The sequence below is a fragment of the Emydura macquarii genome, unplaced genomic scaffold (assembly GCF_026122565.2).
Source record: "Emydura macquarii macquarii isolate MOO-44397 ecotype Brisbane River unplaced genomic scaffold, CSIRO-AGI_Emac_v2 contig_1253, whole genome shotgun sequence".
Taxonomy (NCBI): Eukaryota; Metazoa; Chordata; order Testudines; family Chelidae; genus Emydura; species Emydura macquarii.
This window is the reverse complement of record NW_027131390.1, coordinates 78,448,198-78,471,466: the sequence shown is the minus strand read 5'-3', so window position 1 is coordinate 78,471,466 and position 23,269 is coordinate 78,448,198. Positions and strand designations below refer to the sequence as shown.

Below are 23,269 nucleotides of genomic sequence, written 5' to 3'. Positions count from 1 at the left end.
AACTGTAAGAACAAAGTCACAAAGCTGAGATGCTACGTAATACATAAATGGCATACTATACATTCAAATTTAATACTGTATTTATAGGCAGAATGCAAGTTGTTTATAGAAACTGAACTGAAAAGGGTTCCAAAACTGAACTGTGTGGGAAAGCCCACTAGAAGAGAAAATTACTCACCCTGGGCAGGGATACATATCTTAAAGAACTATAGCTACCGTACCGGGCGAATAACCTCTTCTTCTTCTTCGAGTAGTGTCCCTATGGGTGTGCTACTTCAGGTGACTCTGGAGCAGTATCCCTACAGGGAGGAGGGAGTTTCAAAATTGAGTCCAGGACTGAATTACCATTTGCAGCATCAGATCTGACAGTGTAGATCAAGGCATAGTGTTTAGTGAAAATATGCACTGAGGCCCATGTAGCAGCTCTGCATATCTCAGACACCAGAATGTTCTTGAATAAAGCTGCGGAAGTTGCCTGCAATCTGGTAGTGTGCTATTACCCTTTGGGAGTTCAGGGGTAGAGCATTAGTTGTGTTGTCATGTGATACAACGCACCTAGAGATCCTCCTTGAAAGTCTCTGTGTAGAGATCAGGAACCCCTTGGATCGCTCTGCAGTGATTTCTGCAATTGCTTCGGCCTATCTAGATAAAAGGCCAATGCCTGTTTAACACCTAATGTATTCAAGAAGGTTGCATGCTGAGATTTACAGGGTTTTGTGAAAAACACAGATAAATAAATGGACTGGTTAAGATGAAAATCTGACAGTACTTACGTAAGAATTTAGGATGCAGTCATAAAGAGACCCTGTCCTTAAAAAGAACTGTAAATGGGGAGGGGTGGCAGGGAGCTCTGCCATCAAGTCCCCAATTTCCCCAACTCTGCGGGCTGGCTTGATAGCTATTAGAAAGGCTATCTTCATAGATAAGTGAAGCAGGAGCAGGTTGCTATAGGTTCAACTGGAGATCTGAAGAGGTATTTAAGTACTAGGTTGAGATCCCAAGTAGGAACGGGATCTTTAACCTGAGGGTAGAGGTTCCCTAAATCATTAATAAATGTTGAGGACATAGGGTGAGCAAATATGGAAAACCTTTCTGGTGGGGGATCAAATGCTGATATCATGGCCAGATGAACCTTAATAGAGCTACACAATAAGCCTGATTTCTTCAGGTCCAGCAGGTAAGCTAAGATGGCTGAAAGCCAAGAGGATACAGGCATAACACAGTGACAATGAATGCCAGTTGGACACACAGGTGAAGTAGGTAAGGTTACCAAACAAGTCTCAGCCAGGTCCGTACTATAAGGATCTCTCTGGCTTTATCCTGTCTGATCTTGTTCATCACTTTTTTAGCGTTGTTGGAGGGAATGCGTAGAAGAGGACCTTTGTCCAGGGAAGCAGAAAAACATCTCCCAAAGAGTGGCAACCCCTCCTCTTAAGCAGAACAGCAACATTATTGCTGAATGTCACAAATAGGCCCAACTCTAGAAGTCTCCACTTTTTGAATATCCAGTGAAGAATTTGTATCTCTAATTCCCATTCGCAGTCCTGAAAGAAGTGCCTGATGGGAATACTGGGCTGTGAATTTCTGGTCTCCAAGAAGGTACATGGCTGAGATCAGATTCTGATGGGCTATCCAGCAGTTCCACAACTTTATTGCTTCAGTGCTCAGAGAGAGATATTGCTCCTCCCTGTTTGTTGATACAGAACATTCATGCAACATTGTCTGTCATGATTCTGATTGATTTGTCCCTGATGAGGGGTAGAAACTGAAGGTATTTGTTCCTGACTGCTCTGAGTTCCAACAGGTTGATAGGGAAAACCTGATTCCTGAGGTGACCATCTGCTCTGAATTGTGATGGTATTGAGGATGCTACCCACAATAGCAGTCATGTGTCAGTTGTCACAGTAATTTTTGGAGATGGGTAGATGAAAATGATGCTCACACAGACACTGATTTGATTCTTCCACCAGTCTAGGGAGCTCTTCACCTGGAGGGAACTGTGACTGGTTTGTCCAAGCTGTCTCTGGTCAAGGAAAAGGTCCTTTTGAATCAGCATTGAAAGCAGTGGAGGCATAATCTTACAAAAGTGCAAGCTGCCATGTGACCTAGGAGCCGCAAACAGTTCCTTACTGGAGCTTTCTTGAATTGTTCAGACCAGATGTGCCAAAGTTATGAATTTGTCTATGGGAAGGAAAGTCTGGACCCCATGAATTGTATTCTTAGTATTGGAGCTAGCATGGATTCCCCCCCCCCCACCCCCCATTTAGCTGGAGTCCCAATTCCTGAGAGGATGTCCTGAAGGCTGTCTGGATGGAAGTCAGCACTGCTTTGTAAGGTCAGCCCTTGACCAGCAAGTCACTGAGATACTGGAAGACTACAATTGTTTCTGTATCTTGCTGAAAATAAAGCAGCTACCATCACTGGACCCTTTCAGAACACCCCAGGGGCCAAAAAGAAGTAAATGTATTGAAAATGCTCCTGGCCCATGATAAAACATAGGTATTTCCTGTGAGTGGGATTAATCTCTATATGGAAATAGGTATCCTGTAGGTTGAGGACCAAAAACCCATTCTTCTGCCTATAAAGAATTACAACTGCCAGAGTCACTGTCCTGAACTTTTGAGACTTTACAAATTTGTTGTCTTACATCTAAGAGCCGTCTTCACCCTCTGTACTGCTTTGACACAAGAAAATACTTTGAGTAAAACCCTCTCCCCGTCAGAGGACAGGACTGGCTCTATTGCTCCTAAATGAAAGAGAGAGTGCACTTGTTGACTAAGTATAGTCTTGTGAGAGGAGTCCCTGAAAAGGGATGGGGGAAGGGTTGGAGAGAAGGAAAGGATGCTGACTGGATGGTATAACTTGATGTTATGACCTGTATGAGCCACAGGTTTGTTGTAATACACCACCAAATCAGTTAGAAATGGGAAAGGCAGTCTCCAAAAGTGGGGAGGTGGGCAAAAAGTTGCAGTTTGTAAACCAGAGGTGAGGGAACAATCTAACCCTCAATCACCCTGTCAAAATTGTTGCTTCAATGATGACTGATTACTTGCTGAAGGAAGATTAGTAGCTCTCTTTCTCTGGAATATTTGTCTCTTCCTAGCAGGTTTAGTGGTTCTATGAAAGACAGAATTAGGCAGTGCGTGATCTCTGGCCAGTTTGAGACATACAAAATCTCCTAGTGTTCATAGGGGTGTATTTACCCAGAGACTTCAATGTGGCCCTGGAATCCTTCAGTGTATGCAAGGACTCATCTATGGACCCCAAGGAGAGCTTCCGACCATCAAATGGAAGGTCCTCAACAGTATTCTGAACCTCCCTCAGGAGCCCCAAGAGCTGAAACCAGGATGCCCTATGCATAATAACCTCTGTGGAGATGGATTTGCTGGTGGCGTCTGCAGCACTTAGGATGCTTGAAGAGAGGTTCTGGCTAATAACTGACTTTCTGTGATGATGGCTTGAAAATGTTCTCTATGGTCCTGTGGAAGATAATAAAGGCTGAAAATGTATTGTAATTCATAAAGTTGTACTTGGCCATGATCACCTGATAGTCTGTGATCCAAAATTGGAGGGTTGTGGATGAGCAGGACTTTCAGCCAGAAAAGTCTAACCTTTTCTGGTTTTTATCATAAGGGGTGGATCCTGAGTAATGCTGTTAGCCCTGCTCATTTACAGCATTCAGCAGCAGGAAATTTAGGCAAGGGGAAACAAACAAACATTCAGTGTTGCTGGGAGGGACATAGTATTTCTTATCTGCCCATTTACAAGTTGGTGGGATAGTAGCAGACATTTGCCACAGTCTTCGCTGGAACTAAGAGCACTTCATTAATGCTCCTGTTTATCATCAACCTGGGTGTATGTTGCTGACTGCAGAATGTCCAGTTTTTGACCTCCCCAAGAGGTATCTATGGGCAGCCACCCTTTCCACAAGGTCTGGAATTGACAGAGATTGGCAGCCATTGATAGTGATGGAGGCATGACTACCTCATCTGGAGATGAGGATGAAATATTTTGTGGGATGACCCCCTTCTCCACCTTAGCCTCCTTTTCTTCCAACATCTCTTCATGTTGAGGGGTTTGGTAGAGTGAACTATGTAACCCTAACATTTTGGTGCAATGGAGCTGGAGCTCTGGCAAATTGCTACCAATATGCAGCCCAAGGATCCCAGTATGGCCAGTGGCCGATACAGGAGAGGGGCTGGCACCCAGAACTGATCCCACCATCCTGTTGTGGACAAGGATCCTTGTTAAAGTATTGGTTCCTGTATGGACGTGGAAGCAAATGCTGAACTGATATAGAGGAGAACGACTAAATCTCTCCTTCATCCTCCAAAATGTCCTCCAATGATGGGGCACCAGTAGTACTTGCAGTACTAGGAAGCAATGGTAATGCAGAGATCAGGGTATCAATACCAAGTGTTGTTTGGTACCCATAAGTAGCAGATATTCTGGCTCATCTAAGACTGATGAGTCTCTGAAGTTGCTGAATTCCTGCAGTACCAAGTAGGCTGGTGCCAACGCAACAGTTGAGGCTAGATGGTACTGTTGATTTGGACTGTGTCTGTGCCAAGGCAGAAGGTGTCTGATGCTTCAACCTGCTCAGTACCGAAAGTGCCGAGAGAGAAGATGCTGATGGTAAGTCTGATGCAGATAGTCCCTGCAAGGGCGCGCAAGAATATTGTAATGTGGCTTCAGCTTAGCATGACAAGGCAAGACTCTAAAATCTATAACAGGCTTCATAAGTACCAACAGGCCCCCTATACCTCCTCTGGAAAGCGCCCAGAGAATAAGAGGAACTACCTTCCCCAGGTCTGGAGAGGCCCCAGGTGGTAGCAGCAGCAGATGTCTGACCACAAGGTGTGCCTTGGAGGTCAGCTTCTGCTAAATGCCTAACCATACAGCCAGGTTTAGATTAATTGTAGGGCAGCTTCTGCTAAATAAGCTAACCACATAAACCAGTTAAAGGTCAGCTTCTGCTATGTGGTATTAATGTCAGCTTTATTGGGATGGTCCTTAGCCAGCTACCAATAGATTAATAGTAACCAAATGTTAAGGCCCAATCCCTAAGGGGATTGAGATTTAAGTCACTGATTGCTGGTTAAAGCTCACTGTATGGCTTGATAAAAAGGGGTATATCAGGGCCCTCCAGGCACCGCCCTGTTGAGACTCTCTGTGGATCCATTGAGGTGCTAGCGGATGCCTCAGGTGGGCTGGTTCCCTGGTTGCAACTTGCTTCATAGGGCGGAGTATGGGTCTCCTTGCCCTCGTGCTGGTAAGCGCCTGGATCCCTAAATTGTACTCCTAACAGCTTAGCAGCAGCCCAAAATCTGTAACTTAAGTGCTGCGTGAATAAACTGCTGTTTGGGCACTTCCTGCCGCCTGTCTCTTCACCACTGAGATCTAAAAATAAGAACCGTCCACCTCGGCGGAGTGCCATTCTAAAGAAGTGTATGTCCTGGGTCTCCCTATCCTTTATAGATGGGAGCCAGGGCCTGTTGGAGCTGTGCTTCTCCCAAGCATGCTGGGATCTCCCAGCACTGGAGGAAGAGTCTTACCTCCACGGTACTGGAAGGGGTGCTGGATCTGTCCAGAGACAGATGTAGGGGATGTGGGGTCTACTGACCTCAGTCAGAAGCAGGTCTAAGGGAATGCTCCATCACCAGAAATCTCAGCTTGGTTTCCCAGTCCTTCCATGCTCCAGATTTGAGAGCTAGGCAAAAAAGTTACATTTTTGGAAGATATAAGACTCTCCCATGTAGGCCTGGAACCTAATCCATCCCCATATTCAACCAACCTTGGGTAAAATTCAGGGAGTTTACCATTAAAATTGGGGGGGAAAAAAAAAAAAAAAAGCCCTGCTGATGACAAAGCACCCCCATCTCAGGAATGTCCCTAACAAGAGTTATAACCACCAAGATTGTAAATTAGAGAAACCCAGGCACTGGGAAGTTTTAGAGAGGATAGAGAGAGACTCAACAAATGGTATAGTGATAGCTAAGTTCTGACCAGCGAATTTATGCTGACCGTCTGCACCAACAGGGAAGGTCCAAAATAAGTTACCATTTGGGCATGAGATATAAAAAGATTTGGGCAGGGAGGAGTAAACATATGTACCAGTGCATGATTGATTACATTTTGTTACCCAGGGAATTGGACAATGTGATAGGTCTAGTAGAGTTAAAGGAGGTAGCTAGTTTTACCAATATAATGTAAATGAAAAACAATGCTCTTTGGGAACCAACTCCAGACTGCAATTCAACATCAAGCTGCAAGAACTCTTACCCCTCTGCATGATTGTGATATGTAGAGGCATCGCCAGGAACCTCCAGATAAGTGGATCCTGACTGGCCATCGTGTGAAATTTGTCTGTATATTGGGAGTGGTGAGCATAATAAATTTGCTTGGCATATATATTGTGTGTGTTGCTAATACATAGATCTTTAGAGCACAGTTGTGTAAGGCTCTTTCACTGGGAAAAGACCCTTCAGACCTGTAGATCCCTGAGCCCTGTGTGTAAGGGTAGGTGCCTTACAACCCAAGCCCTCGGTAGGGAAAGAGTGTGGGTACCTAAATTAACAGGGTCATGCCTTAAGCCCTTGGTAGTGTATAGATGGGGTGCCCTTGACTGAGCAGGTAACACCTAAGCAAGAGAGACACTCTGACAGTGGCTGTCACTGACTGAGAAAGCCTCCTGACAAGACAGTGTTTGAAATGTGGCAAGCCAGGCTTGCCTAGCCAGGCAGATAGAGCTCCCCAGAAAAATAGGAGGAAAAAGGTCAATCCTCTCACTACTATCTAAGTAATTCTATACTAAAACAACTAACACTAACTAGAAACATTAAACTAACTACCAGAACAACTGTAGAACACACTGAGGTTTACACAAGGCAAACACGATAGAGCTCTGTCTCAGGATGAAACAGAGAAGGAACTAAGGCGGTTCCATTCACGCAGCCCTATATACCCTCAGTTTTCAGCACAAGGTTGTGCAGAGTACACGTGCAGGCTGAATGGAAACTTCTAGTGGAAAATCTCTGAGCAACAGCTCTAGAGGCAGATGTGGAGGCAAATGGAGTACCTAGAGGGACACTACTCGAAGAACAATAGTTGTAAATTGCTGAGAGTTTTGTCAAAGTATCAACTCAAACTGCTTTCTCTTGCCATGAAGGCTCTTACAGATATTGTAATGTATATCTCTAAACCGCCCAATTTTCAAAGAGACCATACTTTACTTACATGGAAAATTAAATGCAGTCTTACCAATAAAGAGCCAGTGTTTCTGTTCTTTTATATTACTACAGAATAAAAATGTAGGTTGTATAAACATACCTATTGTTGGATTTGTTTGGTTTCCATACTTCCAGGCCATCTCATAATTTACTGCTGCATCCTTATATGCTTGCTCCTTTTCCATTATGTATCCCATATATTCATAGGCTTTGCAACAGGACTACAAAATATAAATGTTAACTACATGTATTTCAAAACTTTATTTAGAGAAACATATTGTACTGACAATTAACCAATTAAATAATATGAATATACGCAGTTTAGAAAGCATATACAATTACATGATGTTACGAACTTCTATGACAAAAGATTCTGGATTTAAGACAGAACAAATCAAGTTTGTGGAAGGTTAAGGGGAAAGGATGCACTAGCAACCTTAATTCTATCATTTCTTAACTTTTGAGTGCTCAACTTTGCAACCTTAATAATGTTTTTAACATAGTTTGTGTGTGTGTTTGTGTACTTCTAGATTCTAGATTCTAGAAAAAGCACAACCGAACAAAAAGAATTTCCATTATGTGGCATCATAATTACAACAACCTGGGTCACTAGCAGAGTTTGAATCTTTAGAACCAATGCACAATTTCTGTCACTCGAGTAATTGAGTAGCAATGGAGTAATTGATAGCAGTACAAGGTTGTCATTCTCTATGTGGATCATCATTAAAAGGGGATGAAATAATTTGTCAGTAGGTTTTTACAGGTATTTGCTGACAGCAAAAGAATGATGAGACTCCGGAATCTTGGATTCCACAGCAGGCTCTAGAGGGGAATGTTCTCTAGTAGGCTCAGACTCTTCTGCCCATCCCCACAACCCCACGTGTGACCCTTTCTGTCCTGTTCCAGTCTGGTCTCTTCCCTGGTTACAGCAAACTTAGTGTCAATGGAATTTTTGGGGAAGAAATCTAAGAAACCACTACTGAGCACAGAATCATAGAAAGGTAGGGCTGGAAGAAACCTCAAGAGGTCATCCAGTCCAACTGCCTTGCTGAGGCAATATTAAGCATACCTAGACCATCTCTGACAATTATTTGTCTAACCTATTCTTAAAAACCTCCAATGATGGAGGTTCCAGTCTCCACAGATGCTTAACTATCCTTATAGTTAGAAAGCTTTACTTAATTTCTAGCCTAAATCTCCCTTGCTGCAAATTAAGCAGATTGATTTTTGTCCTACCTCTCACAAACATGGAGAACTACTGATTCCCATTTTCTTTATAATCACCCTTTTACATCTTTCAAGTCTATTATGTCCCCCCCGTAGTCATCACTTTTCTAGATTAATATGCCCAATTCTTTCAACCTTCCTTCCTTCAGAGACCATGTTTTCTAACCTTTATTTTTGTTGATTTCCTTTGGACACTCTTCCAGTCTGTCCACATCTTTCTGAAAGTGTGGTGCTCAAAACTGGACACAGTACTCCAGCTGAGCCTTCACCAATGCTGAGTAGAGTGGAACAATTACCCCATGTCTTACATCTGACACTCCTTCTAATACATCCTAGAATGACATTTGTCTTTTTTGCAACAGCAAAAATCCTGACACTCAAATTTGTGATCTACTCCAGACCCTTTTTCATAGTACTGCTGCCTAGCCATCCTGTATTTGATTTCTTCCTTCTTAAGTATTATCCTTTGCACTTGTCTTCACTGAATTTCATTTTATTGATTTCAGACAAATTCTCTATGTATCAAGGTAATTTTGAATTCTAATCCTGTCTTCTAAAGTGCTTGCATCCCCTCAGCAGCCAATTTGCAAGTGTACTCTCTACTTCATCATCGAAGTCATTAATGAAAATATTTAATAGTTCTAGACCCAGGATAGACTGCTGCAGGTCCCCACTTTGTAAATCCTCCCAGTGACACTGGATCACTGACAACTACTCTGTGTATGATTTTTCACCTATTGATTCACCCATCTAACAATAATTTCATTTACACCATACTTCCCCAGTTTGCTTACACAAGACTGTCATGTGGGACTATGTCTAAAACCTTACTGAAGTCAAGGTATATCATATCTACTGCTTCCCTGCTATCCACTAGTTCAGTTAACCTGTCAAAGAAGGAAATTAAATTGATTTAGCATGATTTGTTCTTGGCAAATCAGCATTAGCCAATACTTACCCCATATTATTCTCTAGCATGTGTGAGCTGCTATTTTTTAAAAGTTTAAAACTAGGCTAAATCTGGGTGGATTTTCATGTGCACAGCAAAAGGTACACCCCTGACACAAAGGTTATTCCCTCACCAAATTTCAAGTCTCTGCTCCAAAGCATAGGAGTACTACAGCTTTTCAAAAGAAAGGCTCTGTCAGGATTATTTAACCTGGGCAAAAACAATGTATTTCTTCCTAGCCTCATTCTTAAAAATGGCTGAACTGTTTTGGCTAAAATTTTCCAGAAAAAAAAAGTCAGCCTGAGACAAACACCTGCCATGAAAAATTGCAGCCTGAATGGTTAAGAAGTTTGGCAAAATTGTAAGCAACTAAAAATAGGATCTTCTAATGGGAAGTTTCGGGCAACTTTAATAGTAGGTGGTGCTATCAGCCCCGCCTGTAATATACACACACTGTATATTAAAATATAGATTAAAAACAGATTTAATATTTCATAATGAAAGACATAAAATAAACCTGACTAAATACAGAAAAATAGACAGAAGTCTCCATGTTAAATATATAAAGCAGAGCATACTTACAATTAGCAACAACTTTGAAAATAAGCAAGCTGTTTGGAAGTCTCATTTTGAATGGTGTGTAAAAGATGTATTGCTTTGCCCCTGAACTGAGTATTTTCCATATAGAAGATACAGAATTTTACTTAATGCCCTATCTAATTATCCATTTAGCATGCTACACTAGGGAAAAGACAAATGCATTATATGTATTATATTCAACTTCATCTTAAATATTCAAAACCATTTTAGATTAAGCTTCCTAAGACTACTGAGGAAATGGTTTCAATTTATAACCTAAAAGACCAACCAGAGATCACCTGGGAAAACTGGAATATAATGTAGTCCAAAAATTTTTCTTATGAAGAAATTAGTGGTCTCTATGTGGTTCTCCAACTGTGTTTTTAAATAAATCTATGATTCTATGGAACCATTCTGGCTTTGGAAACATATTGGGCTGTTGTTGACTTTGTAACCTAAGACAGAAATGGCCTGTGATCTAAAACCAAATCTACAGGTTTTAAATGGACACAAACCCATGTTGCATGACAAAGTGTTTACATAAGCTTTCTCATTCAGTATGTACATACATCATTCATTTCTGGTTGTAAAAAGCAATCCTAAAAACCTGTTTACTAAAATAATGAATTTTGTCAAGTTAGTAACTCAGATGTCTTTATGGAGAAAATATTTTCTACATAGTTTTTTGTTTTTAAACTTTAGAAACCATCTGCCCAGTACAATTCCAGCTTGTTGTCCTCATTGCACATGGGCTGGAGGCCAATGTGGGACTGGGCATCTCTTACTTGTGCTTTGGCACTGAGAACCTGGAGTGCAATCTTGTTGTAGCCTTTAGTTTACTTTCCTCTCCTTCTACTATTCAGAACTCACTCTATCTAAATATTTCAGATATACCAAGAAAATAAAGAAAATAACTTATTTGGTAATACGATCTGTATTTCTCACCTTTACATGGTGCTATAACTTTAATCAACCCAGCTAGAGTAGAATGCAGCAAAATAAGAGGTATCTATCTCAGCAGGAGCACATGACCCCCAACTCCCTCAGAATCTGCTCAGGCTGCCTATTGGTTTTCAGAGTGAAATACTCTAGTTTTGGACCAGCCTGTGGTCTTACTGTGACATTGAGAATTAACAGAATCTTCAGAGTGTGGGAGCTGACAGTTGGAGCAGGCAGCTGGTTTTAGCTTAGACTGATACAGTAGTTCTCAACTGGCAGTCTAATCAGCACAAATCTGCGGCTCATGCCACATCTTCAGGGCAATACAGGTATTACATATCGTGTGGATGCAGCCCACATAACTCACAGAGAGCTGCATATGTGGCCCACAATTGTAAATAGGCTGAGACCCACTGGACTTATAAGAATGACCTGAGCTAAGATGCTCTGTAGACATGTTAACGATGTATCTAACAAAGACTGTTAAATTACTAGCAATGAATTACTAAAACTAGTGGATTACTTACATATAAAAACAAACAGCCTACTTGAAAAACTGCCTCTTTCCCAGCAATATCCTGTCACAAACTTAATCAGAGGAAATACTCCTGCTGAACCCACTAGGCATGAAAGAGGGGGTTCTGCTGGCAGGACATTTTATGTTAGAGGAACGTTATCGGTTCTAGAACTAAACTAAGCTTCGAACCACAGCAGGAGATTTGATGGGAGAACGAAACTTAAGTTCTGCCTCGATGACTTTGGAAACATGAGGGTGAGATTCCTGGCTGTTCAGCAGATGAAATTTGAAGGGTACTTAGAAGCAGCTACATGAACCTGCAGGATGCTGAGACTGAACCCCTAGGATGTGGTCTCTGTGGAGGAAAAAGCCTCTTAAATATGCCTTAACTGAAGGAAGGTGAGATGTCCATAAGTAGAGAGGAAAAGAAAGCTCTTAACCACCACCCAGAAATACAAAATAATGGGAAATAAGTAGGAGAGCTAAAGCTGCTGACTTCCTACCACCCAAGCAGAGCTTCTGGCAGGTTGCCATGTCAGAAATCCCAAATGCCCAATCAGAACAATAGAGGCTGCGCCCCTTCAGAATCCAGAGAAAAACAACAACTAAGTGCAAGATGGGTGAAGAAATCAAAAACTAAAAATTCATGTAGATTAGTTTGTAAAATAGTGCTTATAAAACATGTTCTGTTAATGAACAAAATTATAAATGCAGTTACAAATAATGTATTAATAAATAGGGCAAATGTCCACAATTTATATTTGTCTGCAATTTTCATTAACCCTGGATCAGATTCATAATGAGATGCATTCTTGACATTCCAGACACTTTCAGCACACAGTGCATCACCACAGCTTAAACCTGCATAAATTACTTACAGCTCACTAAGTAGCATCTGCAGATTCATTCATTTCTTGTTCTCAAGGGTAACCTGCTAGTCTCCTACTCTCCCCTAAGCTCATTTCCCCCAACTTCAAAATAAAATACATTTTCACAGGCAAATTTCAAAATAAAATTACAGATAAGTATATGGGAGGTTAATCATTACCACCTTGGCACTTACCCTGTTATGACGAAGGCACCGTTTTAATAGTTCACCTGCCATATCATATTTTGCAGATTGAATATAAATATCAGCAAGAAGCAGCCAACTTTTTTCAAACTCCTCTGCATCAATGGGATTCCAGTTCATTTTTGAAATGCGTTTCAACTGATTTCTGGCTCGTGGAGTTTGTTTTAAAATCATGTATGCTGTGGCCATTCCCAAAAGTGCTGGGATATGATCCTTCTGCAATAAAACATTTTAAGAACAAAATTAAAGTTTTCTAAATTAGATTGTTACTAAGCAGCTACAGAAAGATAAAACTAGAAGCTAAGACCCAAATGCCAATGAGATGCCACATCTAGATGCCAATGAAAATACATAAAAATATTCGATTTTGAAATGTTTAGTTACTTTGGACATGGAATGAACTTAGCATTGAGCAGTTATCTGTCACGCAGTTTTTAAAACACTGGGCATTAGATGACATGAAAGCTAGATCTACACTGAGCTAGGGTGAGATACCCAGTTCACATACGCATACTCATGTGCTCATTGAGTTAGTGAACTAAAACCAATAGCATAGCTGAAATGGCACAGGCAGCAGCAGTGGCGGCATGGGCTAAACACCTGTGCACGTACACCCACTGGGCTCATCTGAGTTTATACAAGGGGGGCTAGCCCATGCTGCTGCATGCCCATGCCCACTACTATTTTTAGCATGCTAGCTCAGAATCATACCACTAGCTCATGATCTAGACTCACCCGAAGATACTAAGCGAATAATTAGTTCTAATCTAAGAAGCGTGGTAAGCCTAGTTACCAATCAATTTCTTAGTAAATTTGCACATTCAAGAGCAAATGTAAGTATCAATAAGAAAGAATGCTTCTTCAGCATGTTTTGTTGCTAATTTTTTAGAAATCATTCTGTACCTAGCAGGGAACAAACAATTTTCAGACCTGATAATATTAAGTATCTCACAATATTTCCTAACTTAAACTGAAAAAAAATTATTAAAAAAAAAAATCAAACAAAAATCAAAGTACTTTTTTTGTGGGGAGGAGGGGGAAAAAAAATCACCAACCTCAGCAACTACTACTTCAGTAAAGGTATTTAGTGCTTGTTCAACATTTGATTTCTGTTTGGTTGCCATTAGGCAATAGTTTTCCATGATGCGAAGCTGAATGTGACCCTGAATGGTCTGGGGCTTGAGTTCCTTCAAAAGTTTTTCGGCTGTTCTCACAGCCAGCTGAACAGACTCCTGCTTCTCTGTGGAATTACTATACATTAAAAAGAAAGTGTTTACAAAACATCCAATTTTTGTTACACACTACTACTATTAAATAAGCTATAAGCTGTAACTGATAATACACTAAAGCCATTACACTGTTATATATAATATTTACCTTTATATGACTATTCTATATTGTCTCTCTTCTGTACTGAAAATTATTCTAAAATGATATGAAAATCCAGACTGTTAATTCTACAAATGCCTAGGATCCCAGAACAGAATCCCCTTAATCATGTGGTTGCAATTTGGTTGCTTACTTATGTTCATGTACCATACTGTGAGATCATAGTCTACAAAAATTAAGAGTAGGACCCCCAAATGTTATCAAGAAAAAAATTATTTTATTTTATTTTTTAAACTCACCCTATGTCACCATCCAGATTTTCAAACACTTCACCGCCTACAGTTTCATTATCTGGGTTCAAACAAATTTCAATCATGTTATAAACGGCATTCTGTCCCCAATCACTGTCTTTCCGAGCTCTATTAAAATGTCGAAGTGCATCATTTGGTTCGCCAGTATACCTAGACAAATTATGAAAATACTTTCAGTTTAGGGAAGAAGCTAAATAAGAGAAATAAAAAAAATGTAGCTTTCAAAATATTAGGTACATGTTTTTATCATTAAAATTAGTTCTGAGAATTTCTAAATGTTGAAGGTAATTAATATTACTATTTGCATTGAAACCGCAAAAAACTCCACTTAAAATAGTTTCAGATACAGCACTGAAGTATTAGAGATAGATGCAATTAATTAGTTACATACAAAGTGTTTCAGAGAAGACAAGGAAACAATGTTACAATTAGAAGTTCAGCGTTATAATGAATTTTAAATAAAAAAAAGTTATCTTTTCATATATAGTATATTTACCCAATAAATGTTATTTTACTCAATTATAACTGCACCTACCAAAGATACAGTCCTTTGCAATAATGAAAGCCAGGCTCGAGTTTTGCTCTGGAAGAATGTTTCTCAGCCATTACAAGAAATCTTGGAACTTCTTCTAACTTCCCAGCTCTTCTTAACAGATCAATTAAACGTGACAGGGTTGCATAATTATCTAAATACAAATATATTTAGAACATTTTAAAATTAATTTACATATCTGCTGTACCAAGATTAGAAATAAAGTAAATTCCTCTTTTTAATGCATGCTACAAATTAAACTAGAGTAATTGAACTATTTAAAATAAATTACTGCAGGTACAAAAGTTAAGTTCTCTAAATGATATTTACAATGCATTTTAAAAAGTCTAATGGTCAGATTACAATAGGTATGGACCATTTGTATTGCCCTTAAAAAATCAAATATCATTTGCTACATATACGCTTGACTTTTTTCAAACACTTTCCCAATAACAATCTTCACAATCGTTCCACGATCACTAAAACATACAGTTTATTGGTACCTCTACTCATATTTTGCAGATAAACTGAAACAAAACTTTGTAGTACACTTCGGTTTCTTATATTAGCCTGAAATCCTATTTATGTTTGTGTACACACTTTCTTTTGCAGTGTGTTTGAAACAGAAAACGTTAAAACAATTCTGTAACTGTATTAGGGCCAATGTGAATATGCACATTTCATCTAGATATAATTTCTTCTTAAACTTCATAGAAAAGATGCTTTAAATATTCATGTCTATGACATCCGTTAGAACTAGGGGATGACTGGTGTTTGACATTTATGTATCAGAAAGAATTTGAAGTATCATTACTAAATACATACCTGGTTTGCGTTCTAAAAGCTGTTGGAAATGAAAGACAGCTTGTTCATAATCCTGCTTCCTGAACATGAGATCAGCCATCATCTACACGATCAAAACATTTAAAGAAAAAAGCAGTTACAAGACGTGCTCTGGAATGGTTGTTTTATTAACCTCCACATCTACTGGTATGAAAATCGAAACAAGAGCATCAAAACAATTAAATCTAGTTCTCTAAAAAAGGGGTGCTGAAATTAACAAACATTTTAAAAATTATCTCATAGTACACATAATAAGGAAAATTCATATATTTGTTTAGGAAGATACTGAAATTTATATTAAAAATTTAAAAAGAGAACTAGTTTATTTGTTTATACCACTGAAATCTTGCCCATGACACTATGGGTTCTTCCTTGTTAACCCCAAAAGATAAAACAAAAATAAAAAGATCTGTTAAGAGTGAGAAATAGGGTTTTTTCAATTTTTCATTTAAGGACTTTGTATTAATCTCTACAGATGTTGATATCCGTCTAGTATGAATTGTGTTTTTATTATAAATCCAGGATGAGTACATATAGAAAAACACATTCGCAATCAGTTATTACTGTGTGAAAAATTACAACCCATGCAGATATCTCCAATGAGAGACAAGTCCAAATTATTCCAAATTTTAGTTTCTCTTCACTTAGAGAAAGAGCAGGTTTATCTGCTCTTCTGAAAGTTATTTCATCCTGGTCCTTCATACAGTACAGAATAAAATCCAGGCGTGATCATGACTGCCAATGAGCAGTGGGGAAAAACAAACAGTTTTTTCAATACAATAATATCTTTCAACTGCTTGATCCATAACTTAATAATAGGTTCTACTTTCTAAGGGAGGACAAGCGTACCATAACCAGCAGAACTTAAGTGGCTTGTTAAAACATGTTCCATCTTAAAAGGAGCTTTCCTATCCAAGTGTCAACTTAATAATATAGTAGGTTAAGTACTCTGGGCTACATCTCTTAACTTGTAGGCAAGCAGTGGGGTGATAAAGATGTGGTTTAAAAGAACAGTTTTCTAACCGTTTATACTGTTGACATCTAGCCATATTCTGATCACTTTTCTCTTACAATTCCCTCTCCGTCTCTCATGTTTCTGTAGCATGTTAGTAAGGCTCAACACACTAAATAGTTATATGCTGGATAATTAGCTGATATAAAGGAACATGCAAACAACTTAGGTTGTTCATCTTCATTTACTAAATCTCTTCCAGACACTTTTTTTTTTTTTTAATATATATACATGGATACTCTCCATACACATATTTTAGACAGTACATATTAAACAGTTTTCTAGTATTGAAGTCCTCTTGATATAAAAAATTGCATTAGTTCAACGCACTAACCATTGTAGCTGCTTCATTATCTTGGTCATTCTTCAGCAACAATGCACACTGATGTTGACAGGCATCAGTATCATCTTGTGCAAGATACAAACGTGCAAGTTCCAACATTACCTGGAGATGAAAGAAATATAAAAGTATTCCTTTATGCAATTTAGAGAGGAAGGATGGTTCAGTGGTTAGTGTTCTAGCTTAGAATTCAGGAGACCTGGGTTCAATTCCCTGATTTCCTTGTCCATGATCTTGGACAAGTCACTTAGAGAGTCTAAGCCTCAGTTCCCCCGTCTGTAAAATGGGGATGACAGCCTTTCCTTGCCTCTTAAAGCTGGTGTGGGGATAAACACACTAATGACTGAAGCACTTAGATACTAAGGTGATGGCAGCCATGTTATACCTTAGAAAGATGTACAGACTTCTCGCTAAACAAAAATAAATGCAAAAAGTTTTAAGTATTTTCAACCAACAGAAGTAGAATTTCTCATTATTATACTCTGATTAAAATTAGAGTATAAGCAATTTGGGGCAGAAACTATCACATTAGCACCCTACTCCTGATCCATTTCTTTAAGATGCAACTGCTATGTAAATATTAACTAACAAACTTACTTAAGAGTTCATCATCGGGACTGAGGTTCCATCATGGGTAATTCTGGATAAAAACCATGGAAAATTCACAAGAGAAAAGGCCACCAGAGACCAATCCTGTTCCCACTGAAACCAAAGGGAGTTTTGCCAATGGACTTACATGGGAATATGATCAGGTCCCACTTGTGGCATTCTTTGCTGGGAAAGCCAATCAGGGTTGTGTGTGAGAAAATAGCTGCATCAGACATTTGGCTGTTATTGACTGTGTCTTCATGATCAGTTAAGTTCTACTCAGGCCTTTGATCTCACTTTTGAAGACCATGAATTACATCTTGAACCAGAACTCTCTTTTGAACATGTTTTGTTTATGAATAATTATTTGTATAGTATGTAATGCTTATCTTTTATGTCTACCAAATTACTCTACCACAACTACCTAGTGAGGTAGGCTACTATAGTTCTCATTTTATCAGGAAAGTGAGAGAGTGGCATGCCAAAGGCCAGAGAGCAAGTCAGCAGAACTCAGGAATTTTGCTTCTATTGCTATACTGAAAAACAGATATTGCACCCTATCACTAGCATATCTCAGCTGTATTTATCATTATCCAATACTGAGACTCATCCCACTTATCTTCTCCTCTACATTAAATTATTGCAGTCCTGCCTTGCAATTGGTCTTCTTGGCAGAATAGAAAAGTCTCAAGTTATACAAAATTCAGTTATAGACGAATGAGAAAATACAAGCGAAGTTCCCCAGTCCTGGTCTCTGTATTGGCTACTTAAAAGGGGGTGGGGGGAGGGAAGTAACTTAAAACCTTACCCATTGCCCTACAAGGAAAGGAAAAAAAAAGCTTTCCAAATCTACAATCCTCCTGGAGTATCTCTTTAGTTTCCAGGTATGACCCTCACATTCCAGCTACTGTGCTACAAGATTCAATCAAACACTGGGTCATAATGTATGTTACCACATCTTTGAAAAAAGTTGCCTCTGAATACAGGAAACCAAAATATTTTTGTTTTACATTTTATTTAAAGGCTCATTTTTCAATTCACTTTTTTTCCTTTTGCACTTCACTATTATGTGAAAAAGATGACCTCAAGATTTGAGGGGCAAAAAGGATTTTTTCCTTCTTGATTCTGTTTTACATATATCAAGTCATCCCTACTTTTGCTGGAAGCCCCTCTGGAAAATAGGGTAGTTACATCACAAGAAACTGAAATATGAGCTGCAGCTCTACCAGCACTCAGCTGAGGGGAAAGGGGATGTTGAGTCACACAGTTTCTGTGAAGACCTTTAACTCCCAATGCAACAGTGTTCTAATCAATCTGGCTAATCATCTTCTCTCCATCTCAAATTAGGGATTAAAATAACCTCAGTTAAGGTTTCCATCCTTTTATGATATTAGTGTCCAGTCTGCTAAGAAAAACAGGAAGGTAAAGACTTGGTATTTCAAAGGGTTTATTGTCACTCCAACAGTTAGTGTGAGTTACTCCACTTGAGCTAGGCTAGCTCAAATTAGAGTGATTAAATTGTGGAACAACACTTAAACTACACTGGGTGACTGGATTAGCAATTGAGGCACTCTGCAAACTCAATCTGTAGCCTATGACTGCACTCCCACAATTGCATCATCAGCTCAAGCCACAGCAGTTCTTAAAATTCAACCCATACTCCCTGACAGGTCAGATAGGTCAAGCTGAGAGCACCACTAACTTGAGCTAGAAATTGGTGTGTGTGGATGGGAGTTGGGTTAAGGGCAACACTCTACCAGTGCAGTGAAGACAAACCCTAAAATAGAAACAAGCAAAGAAAGAACTCAGACTGTCTCTACATCTTGAAGCAGCAACAAAGGGCATAAATAATTTCTTTATTTACTTTGTAGTTCACCGGTAAATTGTTAGATGACAAGACCCTTTCAATAAAAGGTGACATAAAATAGTTATTTTTGAGGTAGGACTGACCTTGTTATCTGTTTCAAAATGAACAAGAGCTTCTTTGTAAAATTTAATTGCTTTCTCATAGTTTCGCTGGACTGTACAATGTTTTGCAATCTCTGAACAAATCTCAGCTACTAATTGTTTCTGTGCAGGAACTGCATCCAGCTGCTCTATTTGAACCCGTTTGAGTACTCTGGCTTGCAATTCCCGAGCCTAGAAAAAAAAATGGGTGGAGGTGGAAGAAATAAAACATGATAATTACATAAAATCATTATGTATACATTCTTAATATAACTAGACAAAAAATGCACAGGAGAAGTTGCATTTAGTTTGTTATAGGCTCTCCCTTAGTTGGAAAAAATACTTCAAAGAAAATGTCTTATGCCCAAACTCATAATGCACTCAAACATCAGGTTGGCTTTTTACGTCTGGTGGTTTTGGTTTTTCTTGAAATACTCAAGCTTTTTAACTTTTATTATTCCAAAGAGATGGAGATATCCTTTCTCCTCTTCCAGTACAGACCCTCTAGTCATTTAAATAGAGCTGCATTAAGAGATGAAAATATTTTTGTTTTGTGTGCCATCCCCATCGTTTGCCACCTATATACCGAGAAAGCAGATGTATTCTACACAATATAATTGTGTTGGTTTATTGAAAAGTAGGTTTTCCACCACAGTGAAGTGCAGGAAATTAGAAAGAGATCTGGGCAATATTTCTAGATTTTTTTTACTGCATGTTTCTTTCAGCAGTGTGTAGAAGACACACACGGGTAGCCTCCCCAAATCATGGTGTAGATGGTGAGGAACAACACAGGCAAGTAAAGACACCCCTGAAGGGTGTGGGTATATACTCAAGTACATACTCTGCTTGGCTCACTACTCATCCAAGCCGTGCCTCCTCACCTATGCTGCCCGTAGTGTCCCGGTACCTCTCCACTGCTAGAGCCCTTCCCCTGCTGCAGGGAAAGACTGCCAGCAAGGAAAGGACTCTACCAACTCCCCACTGCTGGAGCCTTTCCCCTGCAGGGAAAGACTTTGAGCAGCTGAACAGGAAGCTGATAGAGCTTTTCCTTGTCATAGTGAAAGACTCAAACAATGGGGAACTGCTGAACGACTGCCCACCAATCTCCTGCTGTCTTCCCTCTGCCAGAGTGTTTCACTGACAGAAGTAGCTACACATAACAGTGCAGACATGCTTTTCACTGTGGCATGTAGCTCCAAGTATACTACAAGTGGCATGTAGTATAGACGTAGCATAACAGTAAAAGTGAATTTTTATTAAATCATAGAAGACTAGGGTTGGAAGGAACCTCAGGAGGTCATCTAGTCCAACCCACTGCTCAAAGCAGGACCAACCCCAACTAAATCATCTCAGCCAGGGTTTTGTCAAACCACACCTTAAAAGCCTCTAAAATTGATTAAAATGTGCAATTTTAGTAATAGTGCGTTTTTTAAACTTAATAAAATTAGAATTTATTTTAAAGTATTAATATTTAGTAATATTAAGTTTAATCCAATTTCATTAATACATTTCCTTACATTTCATACATTTTCACCTAAATTATTAAGATCTGACCATTTGCAAAAATAAAAACACTCAAAGTATTTCATATTTTTTCAAGCCACAATATGATTATAGTTAGCTCAAAATGATAGTTATAGAAACTCAAGGTCAAGTAAAAATACTACTGTGGATTTAGCTAACTACAGAACTCTTCTAAATTACCTCTTCTTCAGTTCTGTCAGTAACGTCTTAATCTATCACTGTGACAGGAGCTGTGATGGCAAAAGTACTGGCAACAAGACACTACTGAATGAATCGGACAAAAGCAACTGTTTATTTAAAGCAGCAGCTTTCTGTTTACATACAAGTACTTTGGAAATCAACAGTGTGAAAGGAAATGGAATTTTTATACTTAGACACAGCATTGTTCATCTTTTTGCTCTCCCAACCACAGTCAAGCACTGTTGGGAATCTCCTCTTCTCAAAGTTCTGTCTATAGAGTTATGAAGGCTATTGATTACACATGAAATACACTCTGCTCAAGTGTTACATCGTCTTTTTTTAAGCCACCTTCTCTTTCTTGTTCTATACACAAGATTTATTTTCACCAAGTACTGTCAAAACCTAACTACTGGTAAGGCAGAGATGAGCAAGACTTCAAAGTCCAAAAACCAGTTATCACACTTATTTCACCTGCAAAAAGAAAACAGCAAAAATACAAATTTCAAATTTTGTTTTCTGTCTATGAGGCTCAATCCTGGTGAAAATTCAAAAGCAGAACTCCTTTGTAGCAGATGTAGCAGCTTATCTAGGGGTTCCCAATACTACCTCAATCTCAGCCATGAGAGCAGAAAAATTGATTAACAAATGAAACAACAAAGAGTGAAATAGCTAAGTCCAACTGTGTTCTATAACTCCACAATTATACATATCTGCATTTTTTTTTTTTTTTTAGTATAAACTCAATATCTTTTCACTTAATTAATAACAATTGGACCCCTGCCATTATGTAAAGAAAATGTTGAGGCACACAAGATGTGCATCAGCTATTTGATCTTTGAAAGCCAATTAGGGAAGAGCTGCTCCCCTCTTGGTTCTGAACGTTCTTTCTCCTCCCCATCTCTTGGCTTAAGGGCTGTCACAGGCTGCAAGGGAGAAAGAAGCAGGTATGTTACTCTGCTTCTTTCTCCTACCTTAATAGGTATGGTGTAGGTAAAAAAAATAGCAGCTAGAGTCACCTTCTCTGCCAGTTCCAAACTACATTTCCTCCTTCCTACAGCCATTTCTTGCAGAAGAAAGACTGCAAATAGTGTGTGTAGGGGATGGAGAGCAGAGAGACCCAGAAGAAGTGTGGGGGCCAATCCTGGGACCCTTCCTAAAAGGCAGGGTATGGAGGGGAGAGTGGTATAATGAGCGGCAAGTGGTGAGTGTGTGTGTGTTGGGACTAGTAATTTAATGCACGGGCATTTTATAGTAGCAGACAAAGTGGCAGGTGGGCAGACAGGCTGTGGGAGCAAGGAGAGCTTGAGGGGAACAGAAGCAAGGAAGGGAGCAGACATGGGCAAGCTGGAGGGCAGAGGAGAAAGAATAAGACAGACACCGAAGAGGGAGGTTGTGAAGAGAGTAGTTATTAAAATAAGCGAGACCTGCTGAAAGAATATGAAGTAGCTAGAGGGAGAGACAACACAAGGAAATAAAGGGTGAGATGGAGAAATCAGCTGGCAGAGGAACAGTTACTAAGAATTGAGAGGGAGAAGATACTGAACTCTACAAAGAAAAAAACTGAAGGAAGTGAATGAGACAAGGAAGGCTCAAAAGTAAGAGATGCGACTAAGTTCGATGTATTTCTTACTGAGACATGAAATGCCAAAAGGTTACAATTGATTAACATGCAATGTTTGGTTTTTTATGCAAACATCCTTTGGGCAATACACCTGGTTTAATTTTGCAGATCATTCAGAAGGTATTGCCCAGGCTTCCTGAATCTGCAGTCCAGCCCTAGGTTTGTGTGTGTGGTGGAAGAAGTCATAGGAGCCCAACACACTGAAGTTAGGTCCTTCTACAAATGAGTGGAAAGGAGATTCTTTCGTCAAATCAACTTCCTGGTTGTGGAGCGGTACTTCATCTTTTCCAAAGCTCCAGCCTTCGTCTCTAGCTGCCACTGTTTTGCTCCTGTTTCTCGAGTCATTACAGCTCCCCCCTCAAGCCCCATTCTAGGTCTTAACTTTAGTCTTCCCAGTTCACCAGTCCATATCCTTAATGCTGCCCTTGGACAGCAACAGAAACTCAAGTCCTCTATGCACAGAAATGCTACAGGCATAGCTCCCACAAACTCCCCATATTGCTTGGCCAGTGTGCTTTGGCACTGAACTA

General features: G+C 39.4%; 1 protein-coding gene across 6 annotated transcripts in view; it reads right to left on the bottom strand.

Moving 5' to 3' along the window:
- TTC21B (tetratricopeptide repeat domain 21B) overlaps positions 1-23,269 on the bottom strand; it is an 83,197-nt gene that overhangs the window by 5,217 nt on the left and 54,711 nt on the right. For 3 of the 6 annotated variants that reach the window (XM_067549324.1, XM_067549325.1, XM_067549327.1), the window contains exons 20-27: positions 19,418-19,606; positions 16,874-16,984; positions 15,510-15,591; positions 14,688-14,838; positions 14,141-14,302; positions 13,568-13,763; positions 12,504-12,728; positions 7,330-7,450 (exon numbers count right to left, since the gene is read on the bottom strand). In XM_067549324.1, the coding sequence (XP_067405425.1) occupies positions 7,330-7,450; positions 12,504-12,728; positions 13,568-13,763; positions 14,141-14,302; positions 14,688-14,838; positions 15,510-15,591; positions 16,874-16,984; positions 19,418-19,606 (1,237 nt within the window). Of the gene's footprint in view, positions 1-178; positions 300-5,623; positions 5,711-7,329; positions 7,451-12,503; positions 12,729-13,567; positions 13,764-14,140; positions 14,303-14,687; positions 14,839-15,509; positions 15,592-16,873; positions 16,985-19,417; positions 19,607-23,269 lie in introns of all 6 variants that reach the window. The other 3 variants (XR_010919876.1, XR_010919877.1, XR_010919878.1) reach the window with 3 other exon arrangements.